At 53.1% G+C, this 22,993-nt stretch overlaps 1 protein-coding gene across 1 annotated transcript in view; it reads right to left on the bottom strand.

The window, feature by feature from the left end:
- The window catches only part of ARHGAP23 (Rho GTPase activating protein 23), a 74,912-nt gene extending 56,478 nt beyond the window's left edge, over positions 1-18,434 (bottom strand). Inside the window, exon 1 of the mRNA XM_049859951.1 lies at positions 18,336-18,434. Within this exon, the coding sequence (XP_049715908.1) occupies positions 18,336-18,398 (63 nt within the window). The 5' untranslated portion in view covers positions 18,399-18,434. The remainder of the gene's footprint in view (positions 1-18,335) is intronic.
- Between the last annotated feature and the right edge of the window lie 4,559 nt (positions 18,435-22,993).

Genomic DNA, 22,993 nt, shown 5'->3' with positions numbered 1-22,993 from the left:
ACACCACCAAACACAGACCCATAACCACCCCCACAACCTTACAAGCAGTAACCCCCCTCCCCCACCAGTGCCATCCATCCCAGGCATGCAGGCAATGCCATACCAAAGGCAGGCCTGCCAGCCCACACCAGGGCTTCCAACCCCTGCCCCAGTCTCCTCCCTCAAGGGCAACCACCCCCTTGGTCCTCCTCCACCCTTTTGCCCCATTCAGAGCCTGGTTCCCAGCACTACTTGTGCCGTGGCTCCCGCCTGACATGCCCCAACAGGCCAAGTGGATGAGCCGGCCAAGCAAGCCTGCATCTCCCCAACCCCCACAGTGCACAGATAGCCCTTGTCACTGGGAGCCTGGGGACCCCACATTCAGTCTGGCCTGCTGGCAAGCAGTAGTTTCCAGGGTCTCCCCAGACACCATGCCCTCCCCATCCAGGGCCAATATTGCCCAGGGTTGGGATGGCTGTGACACTTCTCACCCACTCCCTAGCTGGGCCAAGGGAGGCTGGGGGAGGGGCACCTGCCTTTAGGAGTAGAAGGAAGCAGTTTCCAATGGCAGACATCCCACCCCCATCCCAGGGAGGGGCAGAGATAAACCCAAAAGGCATGCAATTCCAAAGTTCTTTCAATGGCAGCGTAGTTTAGAGGTTAGCACGTGGACTCAGAGTCCTCTGGAGTCCAGGACTCCTGGGTTCAAGTCCCATCTCTATCACTTTCTGGCTGTGAGAACTCAGGAAAGTTACTTAAATCTCCAAGCCTCAGTTTGTCACCATTAAAATGGGAATGACACTAATTTCTACCTCATAGGTTACTGGGAGGATCAAGTAAATTAAAGAATGTCCTTAGCATAAGCCCTGAGCACATAGTAGAGGTTCAATAAATGCTTTTGATCGCCTTTTGGGTAGTCACACCCTCACACACCCAGCTACACCTACATTCAGACATGCAGACGCTCTGCCACATGTACACAGACACATGACACATGCAGACACTTATAGGCGTCAACACAGACACAGGTGAACCCACTTACATGGGCATCATCACCCCTCGCATTGCCAGCCCCAGGTTCTACAGGCTCCTGACCCACCCCAATTCCTCAGGAGCAGAGGAGTCATCAGGAGCCCCCTTTCCATTGCAGAAGCTTTGGCAACTCCAGAGCCCTGTCTTACAGACCCTTTGGAAGTAGGGAAGGGGTGGGCAATGCAAGACCCAGGATGGGGCCTGCTCCCAGCAGGCAAGACGCATGGCAAAAGTGCCAGGCTGGCAGGGCCTCCACCCAGCAGGAGAGCCAGCTACCTCCTCAGGGACACCAGGGGGAGGGGAGAATGAAGAGAGCATCTTTCCTTATGGTGGGAAATGAGCACTTGCAGAAAAGGGTGAGTCTGGAGCCAGCCACAAAGTAAACATCAGGGCTGTTGCCCAGGCAACTGTGGGCTGGCGTGTGGGACAGGGCCCACCACAAGCCCTCTCCACCCCCTGATGTATGCTACTCGGCAGCCCCTCGGCTGTCTCAGTGCATGCCCTCCATGTATCCATTCTGGTCTCTGGGCCTGTCTGGGCACACCCCAAAGAAAAGGGGCTGTGCCTCCCCTCCTCAAACTAGGAGTCCCTCAAAGCAGGGGCTTTTTCACTCCACACCAGCCTAGGGTCTCCCAGAGGGCACGGCCTGGGTCTTTTCCCTCAGATTGGAGGGTGCCCAAGGGCATGATCTTGGTCTCCCCCATCAGACTGAGCACTCCCTAAGGACAATGGCTGTCCAATTTTCAGAAATGCATATGCCTACTAGAGTGTTTTGCACAAAGTAGATGGTCAAAAAATATTTGTTGAAAGGAGATGGAACAAATAAATGGGTCTCCTCTCAGTGCCTAGGAGCAGGCCCTGCCCACACAAGTAGCCCAGGACAGGACCTTCCCTGCCACCCCTCTCCACTGCACCTTCTGAGAGCCCCTACTGTGGTCTTTTGGACCCTGAAGGTTCCCACCCGGGGGCGCTCCCCACCCAGGGGGAGCCCCCAGGCTCCTGGGGGAGTTTGAACCTTGCCCACAGTAGGTCCTTGGTAGTGACAAGTTAGTCAGGGGCCGGACTGATGGAGGCATAAAGGCTGTACCCCGAGGCAGCAGAACCTTGGAATGAAGAGTTTTCTAGCAGAAGCCCACCTAAGTGGGGAGATCCTGCCCCCCAACACTTGATCCTACATGGCACACACGTCTACTCTAACCCACTAAGTCATCCATGTCTTGGAAAGACATCCCAGAGGCCCCGTGCACAGACAGCTGTAGACCCCCCGTATGCTTATATACCACTCATAACATATACACACAAGGGGGTGCGCACAGAGACAAGTTCCTGTCCTCACAACACTCTCATGCACTCCAAGAAAAATGTGCTTCACACTGAAGGGTGCACACAACTAAGGCAGAGACAGGCATGCAGGTCCTGTGTACAGCAGAGCCCCCTGCTGGCCCAGATCTGTCACGCCCTACCTCCCTCAGTCCAGAGAGGGCAGGGTGTCCTCATTCTGTCAACCTGCTCCCCTCTGGGCTCCTCAGTCCCCAGTCATGACCTAGGATCATCTCTGACCCATGTCCTGCAGAGAAGGGTCCTCTGCAGGACAGAGTGACTGTGGTACCTTAGGAGGGGTCTCCCTTTGGTCAAGGAGTACTAGGAAGAGGTCAGAATCCCTTTTCAGGCTAGACCACGTTAGGGGCAGTCACTCCTGGAGGCAGGAGGATGCCTGCAATGACTCTTGTCCAAAATCATTGTATCCATTGCCTGACCCCACACTGGACAGTTCATTTCAGAGGGAACCAGGGGCGAACTCTGAGTGTGGCTCACCGTCCCCACTCCCATCTGCAGAAGTTTTTCCTGTTGTCTGACCACCTGGGCAGTGTCAACAGGTACACCTACTGGTTTCTTTCAGGGGAGAGCTCAGTCCTAGTCAAGCTGAGACCACATCCCCTCCCAGGGCAGGTCTCAGCAGATTCCGAAAGTCTCCCCCAGGGTACATGGGGCTCCTGCAGGGAGAGGCTCTCAGCCCCACCCCTGAAACCACCCACCCCCTCACCCCAGGCCCTGCCCAACCCACCCAGGTCACCCCTACCTTCCCCTTCACACATGGCCCTGCCTATGAGCTGAACCTCTCCCTAATCTAGTCTAGGAAGCCCAAGAGGCAGCTGGAGGGGTGGAGGGGATGGTGGCTCTGCAGGGACAAACAACCTCCCTGGGCTCCTGCCCATGAGGGAGCTGGGGTGGTTTCTGGGCTGGACTCTGTGGTCAGAAGAGGACAGATGGCATCATCTTCAGCCTCAGACCCTCCTCCTCACAAGTCTGCCTGGCCCCAATTTGGGGACATGATAAGAGCCACAACAGTAATTAATATTTGTCCAGTGCTTACTATATGCCAGGCATGCTACAAATGCATTACCTCATTTAACAGCTGAGCTGTCTCTCTGGTAAGGGTCACATACACACAAAGACACACACACACCCCGCCCCACCACCACCACCCTGGCCTCCTGGCCCCTATCCAGTTCTGGCGCTAGGTAGGGAAGGCTGGGCTAACCCACGGGGCATCAAGGGGTGGTGGACAGGAGGCTGGTGAGAGAAGGGACACTGTCACAGTCACAGTATCAAGGAGGCTGACAGGAAGAAAGGGACATTCTTGCCATTGATACTGGCCCCAGCCTTTTTCTGACTGTGATCTCAAGGTCATCAGTCAAGGTCACACAGATTTTATTTCCTCAGCTACAAAACGAAGATAGGGACAGCAGCCTGACAAAGTTGCTGGGAGCCGATAAATGGGAGTTGTTATCGCCCAGCTCTACATCCTGCCATCACTAAGTTGACTCTGCTTCCCAAATGTCTCCTGAATCCACCCACTTTGCCATCTCCCCCCTAATCCAGCTCTTAAGATGCCATCACCTCTCTGGCCCTTGACAATCCAGACTTTGTTTTAATATTATATGACCATCAGGCCCTATGGGATGTGTCCACACCCACCACACCCCCTCCTCTGTGCTCTGGCCTCAGGTCCTTTGCACATGCTGTTTCTGGAATGCTACTTTCTCTTCTCTAGCTCCCACACCCTCCACCCCACCAACCCACACCCTAATTAATTCCACCCACCCTGGAGCTCTCAGCAAAAACATCTCTTCCCCAGAGACGCCTCCTCTGACTCCCAAACCAGGGTGCTGCACCCTCTCACAGCACTCTGAGAGTTGGTGTCTATTGACGAGGTTATTTTCACCAAACGTCTCCCCCCTTGGGGCTGTGAGTTCTGGAAGACTGGGACCATGCCTGCTTTGCTGGCCAGCGAGTCCCCAGCTCCGGACACAAGGTTGGTGCTCAGCATACTCCTTCTGAATGTTGAGGAAGGAATGAGCCTCTCCTGAGACAGTCAGGGGTGGCTGGGCCCCCTATCCCTGGGAGAGGTCCACCTGGGGCAGGGTCTGCTTCAGATCTTTGCCCATCTCTTCACAACCCTACCCCTACCTCAATGGAACCAGATCCAGAAAGCGGGAGTGATGGAATAAGGGAGAGAAGGGTGGGGAGGAAAGGAAATCTGCTCCAATCCTCTCTGCAGTGTCTTCTGTACCCTCGCCCCAGCTGGCTATGCTCCAGCCACCTTGCCCTTCTCATGCCAAGCCCTAGCCCACTCAGGGCTCCCCCACCATACACACAGTTCCCTCTCCCTGGAACGTAATACTTACCTCTCCCCTCCCCCACCTCCCCTTGACTGACCCCTCTCGTCCTCCAGCTCTCAGCTTGACTGTTTCTGAAAAGCTTCCCTGACTACAAGCTAAGGATGCCACAGCTAGCGTCAGCTCCAGATTCAAGGCCAGGTCTGTCTGCCGGCAGGGCCCAGGCTCCGAGCCATCTGGTTACGAGGCTCATTACTACCGCTTTCTCCCTCCATGCACCGCCGAAAGTCACGCCCCCTCTCTAGGCCTCAGTTTCCTTGTGCTAGCTCGACCATCCTGAGGCAGCTCCCGGACACCCTAGATTCCCCTAAGGCTGGCTAAGAGGGCAAAGGGGAGAGGAAGTTGGGTGGGGGGGAGAGGCGACAGCCTTGGCCAGCCAGACATGAGAAACGCCAAGTATGCGAACTACGCCAGCCCCTGAGCTAAGAATAGTACCGCCCGGCTAGCAGCGGGTCGGCCCTTCCCACCTCGCAGCCCCCCACTCCTGCCCTCCCACGCGAGCTCCGCACAGGGGGCCTGAAATGGGACGCTGGCCAAGGAGGCACACTTCTGGGGGCAGAGGCTGACAGAAGCGAGGGGGTGTGGTCATGCAAATGAGATGGAGCAGGCATCTCTGATTGGCGGATCCCTGCAGAGGCGGACTGGACTGGCAACAAGAGGGTGCTCAGCCCTCAGCCAATGCCTAGGGCCCCTGTCCACTCACGCTTCCGCCCTGTGCGGGTTGCCTTTCGAAAGCCTGGAGGTTCCTTCCGGTCAGTCAGTGACTGGAAGCTTACCCGTGCTGTGCAGCGTCTGGAGACCTCTCGCCCTCTCCTGCAAGTCCCCTTCAGACTGCCCGCTTCAGACACTGTCCCTGACCATCCCGGTGCAGGTCAGCTTTGCCTCCTTGGAGCTCATATGTCTAACAAGCTGGGGCAATCACAACAGTACCCATTCCTGCCTCAGGATTTCCTGTCCTCATCAGTGACCACAGTGCGGAGCACACCGGGCTTAGACGTGGGAGACCTAATTCTGGCCCAGTCCCATCCCTTGTGTCCTGTGTGCCCCTGAACAAATCAGTCAACCTCAGAGCCTTTGCTCCTCTTCTATTCTGGAAGTATCAACTGGGCAGCATCTGATGGCCCAGCATGAGGCTGGGCCCAGTGACTCTGTGGAAAGAGGTGGCAGACAGACCCAGGCTCAGGTCCCAGCTGACCCTGGGCAAGTCCCTTCCCTCTCCAAGCCTCAGTCTCCTCAGCTGTAAATGGGTCCTTGAGAGGACTCAGTGTTGAGTGCCTGGCATGTAGGGGTTGTTTAACAAATCTTAGTTCAAATCTTAGCTCCTTAATCCACAAAGAATTTTTAAAATTAATAAAACAGTCCCTGATTTTATAAAGATCAAAGAGGTAGACAATCAACAAATAAAGAGGCTTTAAAAGTTCCTAAATAGGATTCAGAGGAGCTGGGTTCAAATCCCAACTTTGTCCCACTTCCTGGCTGTGTGTTCGTGGACTAGTTACTAACCTCTCTGAGCCTGTTTCTGCATTTATAAAATAGAGATAATCCTTTCCTCATGGGGTCACTGTGCAGTTTAAAGAGACAGTGTGTGTAACTGCAGCACTAATCACAATAGTCAAAAGGCAGAAACAATTTAAATGTCCTTCAACAGACAAATGGATAAACAAAATGTGGTATATACATAAAATAGAATACTACTCAGCTATAAAAAGAAATAAAGTCCTGAGATACATGCTACAACATGGATGAACCTTGAAAACACTATGCTGAGTGAAATAAGTCAGTCACAAAAGGACAAACACTGCATACTGTATGATCCCACTTATACCTAGAACACGTAAATGCATAGAAACCAAATGTACCAGGGGTAAGAGAGAGCAGGGGAAGGGAAAGTCATTGTTTAGGGGGCACTGAGTTTCTGTTAATGGTGATAGAAAAATTTGGAAATGGATAGTAATGATGGTTGTACAATACAATGAATGTAATCAATGTCACTGAACTGTGTACATATAAAAATGTTAAACTGAAAAATGTTTCATTATATTGTGGTGCAGTGAGTTACTATTACATGGTCCTTCTAGCCATGGTCTTGTAACTCCCACAAAATGAGTGAGTGGAACTATGCAAATAAGACACTTGTGGTCCAACAAGGGGATTGGACAGTTTTGTTAATGCAAATAAGGTGTGTGGAACCCTTGCAGGAGTGGGACCATGCAAATAAGATACATGGAACTCTTGAAGGGCATTGGTTGGTTTTGCCATCCTGCTAGGCTTAAAGGGAGCCAATCCAGAGGTTGGAGGGGGACCTCACTACAATCAAGAAGAAGAGCCAGGAGCTGAGTGTGTCCTTTGGACCCGGGATCCCTACACTGAGAGCCTCCTAGACCCAGGAGAAGGAGTGAGCTGTAACACCGTGAGACAGCGAGAAGTATTGAAAAGCACAGCAGAGTCCAGCCACAGAAAAATGATAGCAGAAGAACCAGGAGACAGGCATAAGACAGCATGATGGGCTTTCTGGTGGCCCATGAAGTAAGACAGATACAGTGGGCTTCCTGGTCCACAGAGCAAGACAGCTGAGAGCCTCCAGGAAGGAGGCTTGCTGGCAGAGTGGGGCGCTTCTGGGCACTTGTTGCTGGAGCTAGGCTTGCCAGCCCACAGAGTGAGAGAGTTGAGTGTCTTCGGGCAGGAGGCTTCCTGGCAGAGTGGGGTGCCTCCAGGCACTTATTAGTAAAGCTAAAGAGCTTTGTAACACTTGCCTGAGCAGGGTAGAGGCCAAGCCGACGGCCGAGGCAGCTGAGAACAAGGGCCAAGGGCCAAGAGAGCAGCCTGCCTACGGACATGGCCAAGAAGAAGCTGTCTTAATTGAAGAACTGTGTCCTGAGTTGTTCCTGTTACTTTCAAGTTGATCTGATCCTGAATTGTAACCTATTACTTCCCTAATAAATCCCATAATCGTAGGTATGGTCTGTGAATTTTGTGTGGCCATTCCAACAAATTATTGAACCCAGTAAAGAAGTAGAGAGAGTAGTGGAGGGATGGCTGGTGTCAGAACTGGTAGATAGGTTGGAAAGTAGAGGTATGTCCTATCTCCACCTCATAGCCAATCAGCTTTGGGCTGATGTTGATGGTGATTCTCCTCTTTCCCCCTGAAGTTAGAGGAAGTCTGACCCCATGCCATTTTTACATACATACATTTTTACCACAGTTAATAAAGAGAGACTGTATGTGTGTGTGTGTGTGTGTGTGTGTGTGAGTGTGTGTATCTAAAGTGCTCAGCACAGCAGTGTCTGGTACTGAAGTTGTCAATAAATGTTAGCTACAACCAATACTCCTGTTATTATTGTGGTTATCATACCACAGTGTCAAGTGTTATAGGAACGTTCAGTCTGTCAGTCAACAATAATCAGTCAACAGGGCCTACTATGTGCCAAGCATTGGTTTAGAAGCTGGAGATAAAGCAGTGAACAGGATAAAGTCCCCACCTTCATGGGGCTTAAGGTGTAAGCCTCAGTCTAGTCCTCAAAAAAGGGATTTCCCTTATATTTGAGGAATTTTTCTAAGGGGGGTGTGGGGACTTTACAGAGAAGGTGAATTTGAACTGGGCTTTGAAGGATGAAGAGGAGTTTCAAAAATGGAGAGGGCAAGGAAAGACATTCCAGACAAGGAGACAAGATGGTGTAGTAAGTTTCTGGAAAGGGGAAAAAGTGATGTACCCCACTCCTATCCCATCTTCTTCACCTCCAACTCCTGTTTCAGCCCTCAACATCTCTCACCTCCACTGCTTAACAGCCTCACATGGCCCTACAGTATCTATGGAAGCAAGTCATATTCCCCAATATGGCATGAAGGGTCCACCATGATGGTGGGAGGGAGGGACAGGACCTAGCCCTTGGTGGCCTTGGCAACCTCATCTCTCTTTACCCTCAATTTTGAACTCATCTATCCCTTAACAGGCCAGGCTGTTTCACATCTCCTTGCCCTTCTTCATGCTGGGTCCCTCTGCCTGGAACACCCTTCCTCCCCTCTCCTCCACCCCCCTTCTGTCTGCCCAGCAAACATCTTTCAAGCCTTGGCAAGCCTTGCCTCCTCAGTGAAGCCTTTTTCCCCTTAAAGCTAGAGAAGCTTTAGAAAAGGCAGAGGCTCAGCCCATGTTTATTGGCGGAACCCCAGAGTCCCCCACACCACTCAAGAGCAAACCCAGATTCCAGGCAGGCACAGGGAGAAACCCTGCACAAGGCAGAGCTACAGAGTAGGACATAATCATATTCTCTTCATCCACTGCCTGAGTACATCTGCCCTCTCCCCTCCCTCGTGATGCCAACTCCTACTTGTACTTCAAGGCTCAACTGGGGTGGGGGTGGGGCACCTTCTCTGGGAGGTGCACTGGGAGAGTGGGGGAAGAGAGACCTTCCAGGCTCTTCCTTGTCAGGGAAGGTAGCAGTGGCCGCAAGGACAGTCTTAGAATTCAGAAGGACTCAGTCTGGGTGATCGTAAGTGAAGTTGGAGCCCTGGTGGCGGAGTGGTTAAGTGCTCAGCTGCTCACCAAAAGGTTGGCAGTTCAAATCCACCAGCTGCTCCTTTGAAACCCTGTGGGGACAGTTCTACTCTGTCGCTGTAGAGTTGGTATGAATGGAAATTGACTCGACAGCAAAGGGTTTGGCATTTTTTTTTTTGGTGAGGTTATTTCCCCTCTCAGGGTCTCAGTTCTCGCATCTGTAAATATACAACCACCTCATGACGGCCCTTGGAAATTGACCAAAAGGCATGTCACTAAAGAGCCCTCAACTCAACCACAGGTTTGAAAACAGGAGACCAGAGGAGACTAATCTGGTGTTCCTGGATGGTGCCAATGGTTAAGCACTTGGCTGCTAACCAAAATGTTGAAGATTCGAGTCCACCTAGAGGTACCCTGCAAGAAAGTACTGGTGCTCTACTTCCAGAAGACCACAGTCATGAAAACCCAACGGAGCCGCTCTACTCTGACACACGGGGACACCATGAGTTGGTGTCCGCTGGATGGCAACTTGATTTTTTTTTTTTTTTTAATAGCAATTCTACCCAGCAGTACTGTGTCCATGTTTAAACTCCTGGTAAGACCTTTCTGACCACATTAATACTTAAATGCTATCACAGGGAAGATGATAAACTGGTAGCCTCCACATAGCACTTGGCATATAGTATATGCCCAATCAATGATAGCCGCCATCATCACCCTGGACAGACCGCTGCACTAGCACATACGTAACTCACTAGCTTGGTCTGCCACAGATCTGTCTCCCCTGATAGACTGGCCCATTTTTATATTAACATTTTTGGGAAAGGGAGTGAGAGGTGTTCTGGACTAGCAGATATTGTAGATGCACATCTCAGCACTCATGGTTACAAAACCTTAACCCATTGCCATTGAATCTGTTCCAACTCCAAAGGACCCTATAGGACGAAGGAGAACTCCCCCAAACGGTTTCTAAGGAGCAGCTGGTGGATTTGAACTGCCAGTCTTTTGGTGAGCAGCTGAGCTCTTAACCACTGCGCCACCAGGGCTCCTATAAAACCTTAGTGGAGACTTTCGGGTGGTAGGGAAAGACGGGCAAGGAACCTCTTGAGGAGGGGGCCGTGTCGTATTCATCTAGGTCCCGAGAGCCACAGAGAAAGCCTGAAACACAGAGGCTATGCAAGAAATGATAGGTAAATGAATGAAGGCTGGTTTGCACTAAGACTTCAACCCCTGCCTGATTTTCCCAATCTCTGAACCTTCTGGGTTCAGGTGCCTCCCCTGCCCCTGGCTGAAATTAGGGAGAGGACGGGAGGGACACTCTAAGCAAGCTGGGCCTGGGAATGGCCACACCCCCCCTCTCAGATAATGCTTTCCTCACACTGGGGGAGCGGGGGAGGGGGCTAGGAGCCCCTGGATGAGAAAAAGGTCCCAGCGGGGAAGGAAGGGGAGCTGTTTCTCCCACCCATCAGTAGCCAGCCTTGATCCCTGCCTCTCATTTCCTGCCTCCCACCCTCCCCTCTTGTAGATACCCAACCCTCTCCTGGACTTTGGGCCCCAAGTTCAGCTGTCACCCTCACCCCCCAGGTGCTGCAGGGTGGAGGGGGCAGCATGATGCCAAGGCTTCATTAGAGCTAATGAGGGCTCAGCTCTGCAGATGCTAGTTTAAGATACCAGAGAGTCCAGAATGCCTGCAGCCTTCATCATGTCCTTGGGGCCTCAGCGCTCTCCTCCCCTTCCTTTGGGAGGAGCCAAGGCCATAACTCCGGAAGGGGAAAGGAAGTTTTAGAAGAATCTTCCCAAGGACAGAGGGCGCCATGATGCCAAGGAGAGATGGGGATATGGAGCGGTGTGTGCTGGAAAATATCAGGGTGGGGCAGGATTTTCACCTGGGCCACCAAAGGCACCACAGTCCACTGCTCAGTCCAAAACCCAGAGTCCCCTTTCCTACTTGGGCCTTGGGACCCAACAACAGCAACTTCTCTCTCCTTCCTTTCCTCTTTCCATGGAATGGCCACTAAGAGCTGAAAAGACTTTGGGCATGTCTCCCCTACTCTCACGTTACAACTCAGCAACCAGAGGCCCTTTCCTCTTCTTGCCTGGTTTCCATCCTGTCTCTTCCTTCAACCCTGGCCTGTCCCTTCCCCTCTGCCTCTATCCCCTTGGCCTGTCATTTCTCTAGGTCTCAGTTTCTCCACAAATCAAATGGTGAGGCGGGGGGCAGGCCGGGCAGCCTCTAAAATTCCTCCAGCTGAAACATATAATATGTCCCCTCTCTGGTTGGCTTCCCTCCTTCCTCCTTCTTTCCCTCTCTTTGGGGAACAATACACAGTTTCCTCCACACTGAGAAAGATGGAAAGGCAGGGTGGAGGGTGGGTGGGGGGGCTCCACTTCAGCCTCCCCTTCCGGTCTTTTGGGGATCTCCGGAGCAGGAAAAGCTCCAGATAGCCCAGCTCCCCACCACTCCCCCCTACCAAGGGCTCGAAGTCCTGTATCCACTCCTGATTCTCTCCAAAGAGCTCTCATTCTTTTTGAGGAAATTAAAAAGTCAGAAGAAGCTGTTGACTTAGAAGCCCACGGTCAGACAGAAATCAGGCTGGGGACTGTTAGAAACCAGGCACAGGACCAAAATGAACTCTACCTCTGCCCATACGAACCTCTCGTGTGGAGGCCGAGACGGCTGGAGAGGACGTCCTCCCACATGGCTCCCAAATGTCCCCCCAGCCTGGTCACATGCTTCAGCCCACATACCTCCTGCTAGCCTGCCCACCCCAAGAAGCCTGCATGGGGGCTGTTTCTATCCCTTAGGCCTTGACTTGTGGGTCTCTGTCATCCCCCATCCCCTGCCCTGAGCTGTCTCTCCTCCCAGGGTCTCCAGCTGAGCTTTGAAAGGGTCACTTCAAAGAGGACCTGGCTCCTCGGCCAGATTCCCGGCGGCTGGGGACAAAGGCCCCACTGTTTTCCCCCCAACCCGACCCCTGGGCGCCCCCAAATGTACTGGGCATAAGAAGTCTTTCTTTCCCCAGTTCCGCTCCTTACAGGCCCGGGCTCCTTGCCACCCAGAGTACGGCCCCTCCTGCAGGAGAGGCAGAGGGGAGGGAGGCAGGGAGCCACCAGTCTCCGCCCACCCACAGCCAACCCTCTTGGGAAGCCAGGTTGCAGAGGCAGCCTGGGGGCTGACTTGAGGACCAGCAGCCTATATTCCTCACTACCCCTCAACCACCAAGGCCTTCCCAGGCCTGCAATGGCCTCCCCGCCTCCTCCTAGCCATCAGAAACATACCCATCCTTCCAGGCTTCCTCCGAACAGCCTCATGGAACTCCCTCTCCCTGGAGGGGTCTCAGAGCCCACACCATGGTCCAGCCTCTCATGGTCCCAGGAGGCTGGGGTATCTGCCTCCTCTCCCTAGGCCCCAACAGCAGGAACCAGGTCTCATCTGTGCCTCTCATTTCCTATCACATGGTGCTGATCTCAAAGCAGGCCCTCAAAGTTTTCTCTGTCAGCCCCCTACCCAGTGCCTGAATTGTCTCTAGTCCACATCATGTCCAATACTTGCCCACCTCCAGTGATGGGGGCCTCAGCACCTCCAGGGGCAGCTCATTTCCTCTTCAGATTACTTTGACCATGAAAGTATGTTGCTTCTCATTTCCATCCATTGGTTATTGTTTGTTTAATAATAGTTGCTACCATTTATTGAGGTTACCAAATGTCAGCCACTTTATCTGTATGACCTCATTTAAATCTTCTCAACAATTTGGAGGGATTATTTCAGCAATAAGAACACTCGATTAAATAACTTGTCTAAGATCACACAGCAAATAAGCGGTAAAGCTGAAATCTGAACCCTGACAAGCTGAAGGCTGGGCCCAGACACAACTGCAGGGTGATCCTGCCTGCCTCCTGCTGTACAGAGAGGCTATGCCAAGCCCGGGCCACGGAGAACAAGGCCTGTCATCTCCCATGGGTGGCCTGTCATCTCCCATGGGTAGCCTGTCCATGTAGATGGCAGACCATACCCCCCACACTAAGTCCTCTTTTCCTAGTCAGCTCCTCATCACCTTTTGTCGTAGAAGACGTGTGGCACAGCAAAATGGAGGGGAGGGATTCGGGGGGGGGGAGAGATCACCTGCCCAGGTGATCTCTGGGCCTAAGGTTTAGGGCCAGAGGTGGCTAAAGATCTAACAGTCCTTCTAATGAGAGGTGGAAAATTGATAGCTATGACAGACCCTGCCCCAAACCAGACACTTCATCCACCCTTCGGATGAAAGGGACAGAATCTTCTACCATCATGATGCACTGGGCTGGAACATCTCAGAGGCAGAGAGATTAAGAACGGAACCCAAACAAACCCACTGCTGTCGAGTGGAGTCCGACTCATAGCGACCCTATAGGACAGAGTAGAACTGCCCTACAGAGTTTCCAGGGAGTGCCTGGTGGATTCAAACTGCCAACCTTTTGGTTAGCAGCTGTGGCACTTAACAGCTATGCCACCAGGGTTTCCAAAAAAAAAAGGAACTGGCCTCTTTAAACCAACCTGTAGTCTTTTCCCATGCCTCAGCACTGTCCTCTTGGAACTTTGGGGGAAAAGGCGAGGGAGCAGAGAGAGCCCAGAAGACTGGGGGAGCCCTCCCTCTCCTGTCAGGTCTTGGAGGGCAGGCATGGCAGGGTGTGGGGGAGCCTTCCCTTCCTCTCAGAGCATACAGCACACCGATGCACTTCTAGCCTGCCTTCCCAAGACCCCAACCCCTGCTACTTCTGCAGGGTTAGATTACAGGATTCCGTGATTTTTCCCATGCAGTGTTCCATCATTCACATACTCAGTCAGTCAGTCAACAAACAATCCCTGAGTTCCAGCTGTGTGCCAGGCAGGCAATGTGGATATCAAGACAAACACAACATCTCAGAGGCCTCTTGGAATGAAGTTACGAGTATGGTCAACTTCTCAGCTTCGCCACTTACTGGCTGTGTAACCATAGGAAGACACATAATCTCTTTGTACCAGTTTCTTTATCTGTCAAATGGGATAATAATGGTGCAGTGGTTAAAGCACTCAGCAGCGAACCAAAAGGTTGGCGGTTCGAAACCACTAGCTGCTCCATGGGAGAAAGATATGGCAATCTGCTTCCATAAAGATTACAGCCTTGGAAACCCTACCAGGCAGGCAGTTCTACTCTGTCCTACAGCATCACTGAGTTGGAACTGACTGGACAGTAACAGGTTTGGGTTTTTTGGTTTACCTACTATTGTGGTAAGCACTATGGAAGCAGTTGCTATTATTATTTTTCTTGCCCTCAAATAACCCCAGTCAGGAAGATTGACTTGTAGACTGACCATCAGGATGCCAGGGATGGAGCTGGGCATGGGGTACCCTGGGAGGCTGGAGGAAGGGCCACCCCCGGGCCTGCACTTGACAAACATTTATGGAGAGCTGCTCTGTGCCAGGCACTGTGCTGGCCCCTGGGGACACAGAGATGAACGGGACACATTGTCCACTCATCCCTGCTCCTCCCTGCCCTCCCTTCTTCCTTCCAGGGCCCAGTCCCAGAACTCTGCACTAGGGGGACACTAAGGACAGAACCGTGTAAGGAAAGGCATGGCCTGGGAGCCTGGGAGGACTGGGTTCTTGTCTACCACCAGCTGGCTAGGTGACATTGGGCACTCTCTGGCCTCAGTTTCCCCCCTGAGGGAGTTGGGCAAGTGATGAATACCTCCACCCCACAGGCTTTAAACTTGCCCCAATGTCCAGTCCCAAGGCCTGATGGCCAACTGAGGCAGTGGGGGAGGGGATGCCCACTACCCACCAGTACTGACTGGCACTGCCCTGCTGACAAGCTGGCACAATTTCACATGAAATAGGGGGGCCTGGATCTAAAGGCGGGTTGTTTGAAGGGAATGAGGGGGTATACTAGGGGAAAGGCAGAGCCAGCTGCCAGAGGCCCTATTCATGACTTTCTCTGGGGAGGGAGAGAGAGCAGGACCATTAAAACCAGCCTTTGTCTAAAGTCCTGACCAAGCCAATGCCTCACCTTCAAACCCCTGCAGCCAGCAGGGCAAGGCTAACGCCCCTTTGGAAGGAAAACACCAATGAAGCAAGCCAAGGCCTAAGTGCTATGAGCCAGCATCTGGGGGCTAGAGGTGGGGAGGAATAAATAACTCGCTTCCCCACCCACCAAGCACATATGGACACCTGAGGCTTTGCTGTCCTTGGGGACTCTGGTCCCTATCCCTGTCCTAGCTGAACAATAAGCCACTGAGCTCCAGTCCAGCAAGAAGTTAATTTTGACCTTGGGCTTTGTCCAAAACGGGCCCAGATTCAGGGTGGGAGAGACAGTGGGACAAGGCCGGTCCTGAGAAGCCAAATAGTGAGGGTGAGCACATAAACCCTGGAGCTGGATTGCTGGGTTCCTACCCTGGCTCCACTACTCGATATTTTGGCCAAGTTATTAGCTCTCTGTGACTCAGTGTCTTCAACGTAAAGCGGGGATGATAATGGTATCCACCTCATGGTGTTGTTGTGAGGTTTAAATGAAGTAATTTACCGAAATCCTGGACCAGAGTAAGTGCTATCTATATCTTAGTCATTAGTTGTACTATTAACCCAACTCCCCTTCCTTAAAAACACATTTTTTTCCAGGCACTAATTTATTATGTGCTTCTATTTGCCTACCCTATGAATTCCTCTGGATTTCTCTGTCAGAAACCAACATCATAGGAATCCGTAGAATTCGCCCAATCATCTAGCTGCAACCCCTAGTCCTCTAACACATTACATATTCCTCCTTTGTAATCTCTCTCTTAACCTTATACATCATGAAGTTCCTCTAAGTGCCTCTGCAACAAAGAAGTCGTAAGTGCCTCTACCCACTCCTGCCCTGTTTCTGTAATCAACACCCTCCTTCATCCCTACTCCCATCCATGCTGGGAATACTCCACCCTTTCTCCACAAACTCAGGATTGGCCTGAGCAGGGGGCACAGAGGCTCTGATCAAGGCTGTCCAAGCACAGGGCCTATTTCCCAGGTGCAGTCCCTCCTCGCTTGGGCTGGGCAGAAACTGAGGTCTTGGGGAAAAGTCAAAATACCCAAGAGAGAAGTTCAGTGACCTGACCCCTTCCCTCAGGCCTGTCTCATTCTCCACAGTGTCATAAAGCCACCTTCCTAATAACACCTCCCTAGTCAGAACTGAAAGCCCTGGTGGCTCAGTGGTTAAGAGCTACAGCTGCTATCCAAAGGCCGGCAGTTCAAATCCACCAGCCGCTCCTTGGAAACTCTATGAGGCAGTTCTACTCTGTCCTCTAGGGTTGCTATGAGTTGGAATCAACTTGACAGCAACAAGTTTGGGCTTGGCTTTGGAGTCGGAACTGACTTGGCAACAGGTTTGGTTTTGGCCCCAAAACTTCATCATGTGCCTTATCAGCAGGATGGCCGGCTTTTAGCCCTGGTACTGTCACTGTGTAGCCCCAGACCCTCTCAGGAGCATGGGATACTAGCACCTACCCTGCACACCCACAGGGGGCTTGGAGGATTTACCTCTCTCATCACTCCTAAGGGAAGGGCAGGGCTGGGATGCAGGGACCTGGAGCTTCCAGCCACTTTGGGTGATCCCAACCACCATGTGGGCACGTGGAGGAAGAGGTTGGGGCTGGGGGCGTTTGGGCTGTGTTTGGAGGTGAAATGACTGGTTATGTAATCGGACTTCAAATTGCAAGCCAACAAGCACATCTCATTAAGGGCCAGCCACTTTTGGGAATGGGGCTGCTGCCCTGGCAGAACGGGGGAGTCACATGGGATCAAACACCATCTACCCACTTCTAGACAGAGGGTGAGGGTGGGAAGGGTCGGGGGTGGAGAGGAAGTATGTGGTTTGTGGAGTGGGAATCTAAGGGACTCATTTTTTTTTTTTTTTTTACGTTTATCACAATTTGTCAGCCTTCTTTCCAATTGTGTCTATACCCATCCATATGTACTCAAACCCAAGGGACTCATGTTTAATGACCTCCACCTCCACCCCCTGTCCATCCTGAATTTCAAGTTTGTAATTAGGAAACACACTTTGGCTGAAAGGGGGGGCAAAGGGGAGAGAGATGCAGATGAAGGGAGAACTGAGCATTAGCTAGCTTCGGAGAGCCACACCAGGCTTCCAACTGGTTTGCAAAGGCCCAGATCCCAGTTCCAACACTGGGTGCAGGGGTGGGGAGGAGCGGCTCTAAGTCCTTTAGCCAGTCAAAAGAGGAAGAGCCCTCAGCCCAGACCTTGACCCCAACCTGGACCCCAGGGAACTTCTTTTCCAAGTTCAGGAAACTTCTGGCCTAACAGTGTTCAGCCCTGCAACCTGGGTTGGGGGGAATGTGTGTTGAGTCCAGCAGGACTGGGCTGCCAGGCTCAGATGAATGGGCTGGCCTCATGGGTGCCGGGAGGCCCCTGCTAGCCCCTCCCCAGCCTCAGCAGCTGGCAGATGAAAAACCAAGCAAAGCATCCCAGCGCTGAGTAATGCCCCTGGCACCCCGTGCCCACACCTACCCACGGCCAGCCGGAGAGGGCAGTGGGGAGGGCAGCCGCTCCTGCGGGGCGGGGGTCCTAGACCATGTTTCTTTTCCCCAGGACTCAGGGGGCGACCGATCCCCGGTGGGCAGCACTTGGCGCGGTCCGGCCCAGCGGCGACTAGCGTGGCGCAAGGAGGGGGGTGTCCGGCCTCTGTGGCCAAGGACGTCCAGCTCCGGGAACCCCCTCCCCCACCCCCTCTCCCTCCAGCTGTGCCGGGGCCTCGCCAACGGAAAACGAAAACTCCGGCAGAGGAAACAGCGGCAGTCGCCCTGCCTGGGAAACCCGGACAAAAGGCGAGGGCCTCCCGCTCCCGCTGCCCGGCCGCCCGGGGCCTGGCACCGCCGCTCCGGTCAGTGCCCTGCCCTGGCAGCCCCGTGCCCCTCTCGGCCCCCTCCGTGCTTCCCTCCTTCCCGCCCCCTGCCCGGGGCAGCTCTCGCTCGGGCCCCCTCCCCGCCCGTCCGCCAGCCGAGGTCCCCCGCGCCGTGCCCGCGGTGCCCGCGCCTTGTGCCCCAGGCTGTGCCCCGAGCGGGGACGCCCCGACCCTGGCCCGGCCGCCCGTCCCCCGGCGGCGCCCGGCCCTGCCCCGCCCCCTCCCCTGGCCCAGCGCCCTCACCTGGGGGGGCCGGGGCTCCGGGCGGGGCGGGATCCCGACCAGGCAGAAGGCGACTCCATTCATCTGGCAGCAGCGGCGGCTCTGCGGCCGGGGCACGGCTAGGGGCGCCGAGAGGGACCCGGGAGGGGCGGGGCGGGGCCGAGCCGGGGTGGGCCCCCCGGGGACCCGCCCCTTGCTCCTCCCCCCACGCCGCCGACGGGGCGCACCAGCAGCTTCTACCTGGGACCACAGGCTAAGAAGAGGGCTGAGGCTGGGTTTTGCGCTGGCAGCGGAGCTAGAGGTTCTAACAGAGCCTGGAGAAGGGGGTTGGGGTCTCAGCGAGACAGTTTGTGCCGGCCTCTAGGGCACCGGCCCAGATAGACGGTGATCCGAGGAAAGAGAACAAGGGCGTCCCACCCAGAACTAGCACAGAGAGAGGGAGGGAGGGAGAGGGAAGCAGAGAGAGACACAGTGAAACAGACAGGGTCAGAAACCAAGAGACACTTAGAGCATGAGAGCAGCAGAGACAAGATAGAGACTGCAGAGAGAGGCAGAGAAAGTCAGAGGCCAGGATGAGAAGACCCAGGATGGAAGAAAGGGAAAGAAAGAAAAAGGCTTAGGGGGTCTTCCATTCAAAGACTCATGGAAGTTGAGACACAAGAGCAGAGATGGGTGATGCCCACAGGAAGAAAGATGGCAGAGAGATAGCACCTTCTGGGGCTCCACTCCCCTCAACCTAGGGAAAGCCCCCCTTCCAGGCAGGGTCTCAGCCTAGGCCCCCACAAAGGCAGGGGGATTAAGGTTGGAGGAGAGAGGCTGGCAGTATCTCAGCCCCTCAGACTCTCACCGAACCAGCTCAGTGGCCCACAGACCTGCTCTGTGGTGGGCAGCACGGAGGGCAAAGAGACCTCCCAGGCCTTCCCGCCATAAGCTTCCCACAGCCACCCTTCCTGGCTTCACTCTGAACTGCCTGGGCCTAAAGAGCCAGCAGGGGTCCTGAGCTAGCTTCTCATTTCCCTGCCCCCAAGCAGGACCTGTCCAGCCCCTTCTGAACAGGTCCACGAGAGGGACAGTCCCTCAGTCCTTTATTGCTATTGAAAAGTTCTCCTTGCTATCTAATCCCCATCCTTTCTACTTTGTACTTCTTACCTCTTCCCCAAGCCTCCTTGCAGATTTAAAGGGCTCCTGTATTCCTTGACCCAGATAATGGAGAAAAGAAGGAAGAGGCCACAGATAACTAGGAGTATGATTTGGAGAAGGGACACAATGGAAGTGCGAACGTTGACTCTGCCTGCTAGAATCCCCCACAAAACTTAGGGCAAGAGCCTTCACAAGACCTGCTTGCTTCACCACCACTCTCCCAATCCTGAGAGCTGATCAGCTCCAAGTCCCTCACACCTTCACCCTGATCAAGACCAGGCCTCAGATGCTGCAGGTGGTTGGGTGGCCCAGACACCAAGCAGACCATCCCTACTCCTGTGGGGCTCACTGCCTGAGGAAGGAGATAGTGACTTGGTTTTTGTTTGTCTTAAATTTTTATTGTGCTTTTAGTGAAAGTTTACAAATCAAGTCAGTCTCTCATACAAAAATTTATACGCACCTTGCTATATACTCCTAATTGCTCTCTGCCTAATGAGACAATACACTGTTTCTCTCCATTCTCTCTTTTCTAGTCCATTCGGCCAGCTTCTGACCCCCTCTACCCTCCCATCTCTCCTCCAGACAGGAGATGCCAACATAGTCTTATGTGTCTACTTGATCCAAGAAGCTCACTCTTCACCAGAAACATTTTCTGTCCCATTGTCCAGTCCAATCCCTGTCTGAAGAGTTGGCTTTGGGAGTGAATGGTTCCTGTCTTGGGCTAACAGAAGGTCTGGGGACCATGACCACCGGGGTCCTTCTAGTCTCAGTCAGACCATTAAGCCTGGTCTTTTTATGAGAATTTAGGGTCCGCATCCCACTGCTCTCCTGCTCCCTCAGGGGTTCTCTGTTGTGTTCCCTGTCAGGGCAGGCATCAGTTGTAGCCAGGCACCATCTAGTTCTTCTGGTCTCAGGCTGATGTAGTCTCTGGTTTATGTGGCCCTTTCTGTCTCTAGGGCTCACCTTTTGTCTTTGGTGTTCTTCATTCTCCTTTGCTCTTGGTGGTTGAGACCAATTGATGCATCTTAGATGGCTACTTGCTAGCATTTAAGACCCCAGACGCCACTCTCCAAAGTGAGATGCAGAATGTTTTCTTAATAGATTTTATTATGCCAATTGACTTTGATGTCTCCTGAAACCATGGTCCCCAAAATCCCACCCCTGCTACGCTGGCCTTCGAAGTGTGCAGTTTATTCAGGAGACGTCTTTGCTTTTGGTTTAGTCCAGTCTTGTTGACCTCTCCTGTATTGTGTGTTGAGTGACTTGGTTTTTAAATCATATGTTTTTATTATTTATTTTAAATGCCCTGGAAGTGAATGGAAAGCCATTCTCTTTTATAAATCGGTGGGGGTTGGGGGGTAGTTAATGACTCCTCTTCTTTTGCCATCCTTCTTCATCTAGGTTATGTGTAACCGGAATTATCCCCTCCCTTCTGGGAAGTCCTTCCTGCTATCTAACTGTAATCTGTCATACTGCCTGGATTTTCTTGCTTAATCTTCAACCAGATCTGTGTTCCTGCCTCTTTCTGTCCTGTAGCTTCAGTGGCTCAAAGCTTGCTGTCACTCTGGGCCCAGAAGTGGGGTGTCTTTGGTAAGAGAGAAGGGGTGGCATCTGAAATCTAGGCTGAACCAAAGCCATGGGGGAGGGGAGGAGGGTGGTGGTGGCCACTGGGGTGCCCCTGACTCACTTTTTCCAGGGCCTGTGCCCTCAGACCCTGCAGGAGGCAGTGAGAGGAAATGAGCTCAGGCTCCATCCAGCAGGCAGGCCCAACTCCTCCCTCACAATGCACTGCACACCTCCCCCACCCCCTCCCACTTCCCAGAAAGCCTGGCTCTCCCCTCACCCCGCTGCCCTTCCCCACCTCTTCCTGCACCTAGACCAGCACCCTATCCTGCCCCACCCCCCATCTCCTTCAGCCCCTCTTCCTCCCATCCTTCACCTCCGTCCTGCTCCCCATCCCCTGTTTCTCTGCATCTTATCCTCTGCTGCCCTTCATCCCTATGAATCCCCCCTATCCCTGGAACACTCTCAGGGGTTTCTGGAAATAGAGCCCAAGATGGGTGGGGATGTCCCTGTCTGAGGACACTCTTGTATACTCAGCAGGGACTCCTCCTCCCCCTCTTTCTAAACACATCCCCACTCCAATCACCTTCCTTCATTCACAAATGCTTATTAGGAGCTCCCAACAAGTGAAGGGAGAGTAGGGGGCTGGGGGGATGGAGGGAACAAGGGAGGTGCCACTGGAGATGTAGAGACAAGGCCCAGCTCCTTTCCTCCTAGTCTCACCAAACCAAGACTCTCTAGTGAGATCCCAGAAAAAGAGCACTCAGTAACTGGAGAACAGAGGGAGGCTTCCAGCAGGAGATGGCGTTGATCTCCTTGGTCTTCAGGGATGGGCCATGGGTGGGGTGGGGACGGGGGAAAGGACGCTAAGGGGAAATGACCATCATGGACAAAAGCAAGGAGGCAGGGAAGAGCAGACTCCAAGGCTGGAATGGAGGGTAGGTGGGCAGGAAGTGCAAGATGATGAGACAGGAAACACTGGCAGGGATGTGACATGGAATGACTTAGCCTGAGGCACTCAGATTCTACCCTGGCTTAGGGTAGGCAGTTCAAGTGGAGATGTGCCTTGGCTATTGTGGCACAATGTGGGAGAGAACAGAGGAAGAGGATAGGCAGCAGGAACCCCGGATTGGGGAAGGGGATAAGGTACCTAGGCAGGGTAACATCAGAGGCCTCTAGAACAACTCCAAGGTTTCTAGTTCAGAGTATTAGGTAGAGTGGTTGTCTGTGGTGTTCGAAGTTGTCTAGGACAAACCAGGCTCTGTGCTAATCCTTTGTATGCATTATTCCAATCAAGCCTTACAAAGTCCCTGTAAAGTACACTCCTCATTTTACAAATGAGAAAACTGAGGCCCAGAGAACTCAAGTACTTTACCCAAGGTCACACAGGATTTGAACCTAGGCATTTGGGCTCCAGAGTCCACTCACTTAATGTCCAGGCTGTGCTGCCACTGGAATAGCAATTGACAGCTTAAACCCTAGGTCATGTCTCAGAAGAGAGGCCTGGGCTGGAGATATGGCTTTGGGAGTCATCTGTGGTCACTGAGACCAGGAGCGTGGTTAAGATTCTCCAAGAACAGCATAGAATAAGAGGAGACCAGAAAGTACAATATCCCAAAGGAGGATTCAGTTAGAAAGGCTGAGAGGAAGCAGGCAAGACGGTAGAAGAAAGCCCATCTTTTTCTCTGTGTTGGATAGAGAGAGCACTTTCAGGGCATCAGTGGGGTGGAGGCCAGACTGTGTTGTATGAAAGAGTGACTGGGCATGAGAAGGTGGAGTCTGGCCCACTGAGAGTGCAGGAAGGGACAACTAGACAGGATAGGTGACTTGTGGACAAGGCAGACTTCCATTGTGTAGGGGGCACTTGAGGATGCTTTCTGGCTGAGGGGCAGGAGCCAAGGAAGAAAGAGCCTGAGAGGACATGAGGAGAGGGTGATAAGTGAAGTGGAGTAAACGAATCTGGAGTCTGGGGGGCC

This window comes from Elephas maximus, chromosome 19 (genome assembly GCF_024166365.1).
Source record: "Elephas maximus indicus isolate mEleMax1 chromosome 19, mEleMax1 primary haplotype, whole genome shotgun sequence".
NCBI lineage: Eukaryota > Metazoa > Chordata > Mammalia > Proboscidea > Elephantidae > Elephas > Elephas maximus.
This window is presented reverse-complemented; position numbering and strand designations above follow the sequence as displayed.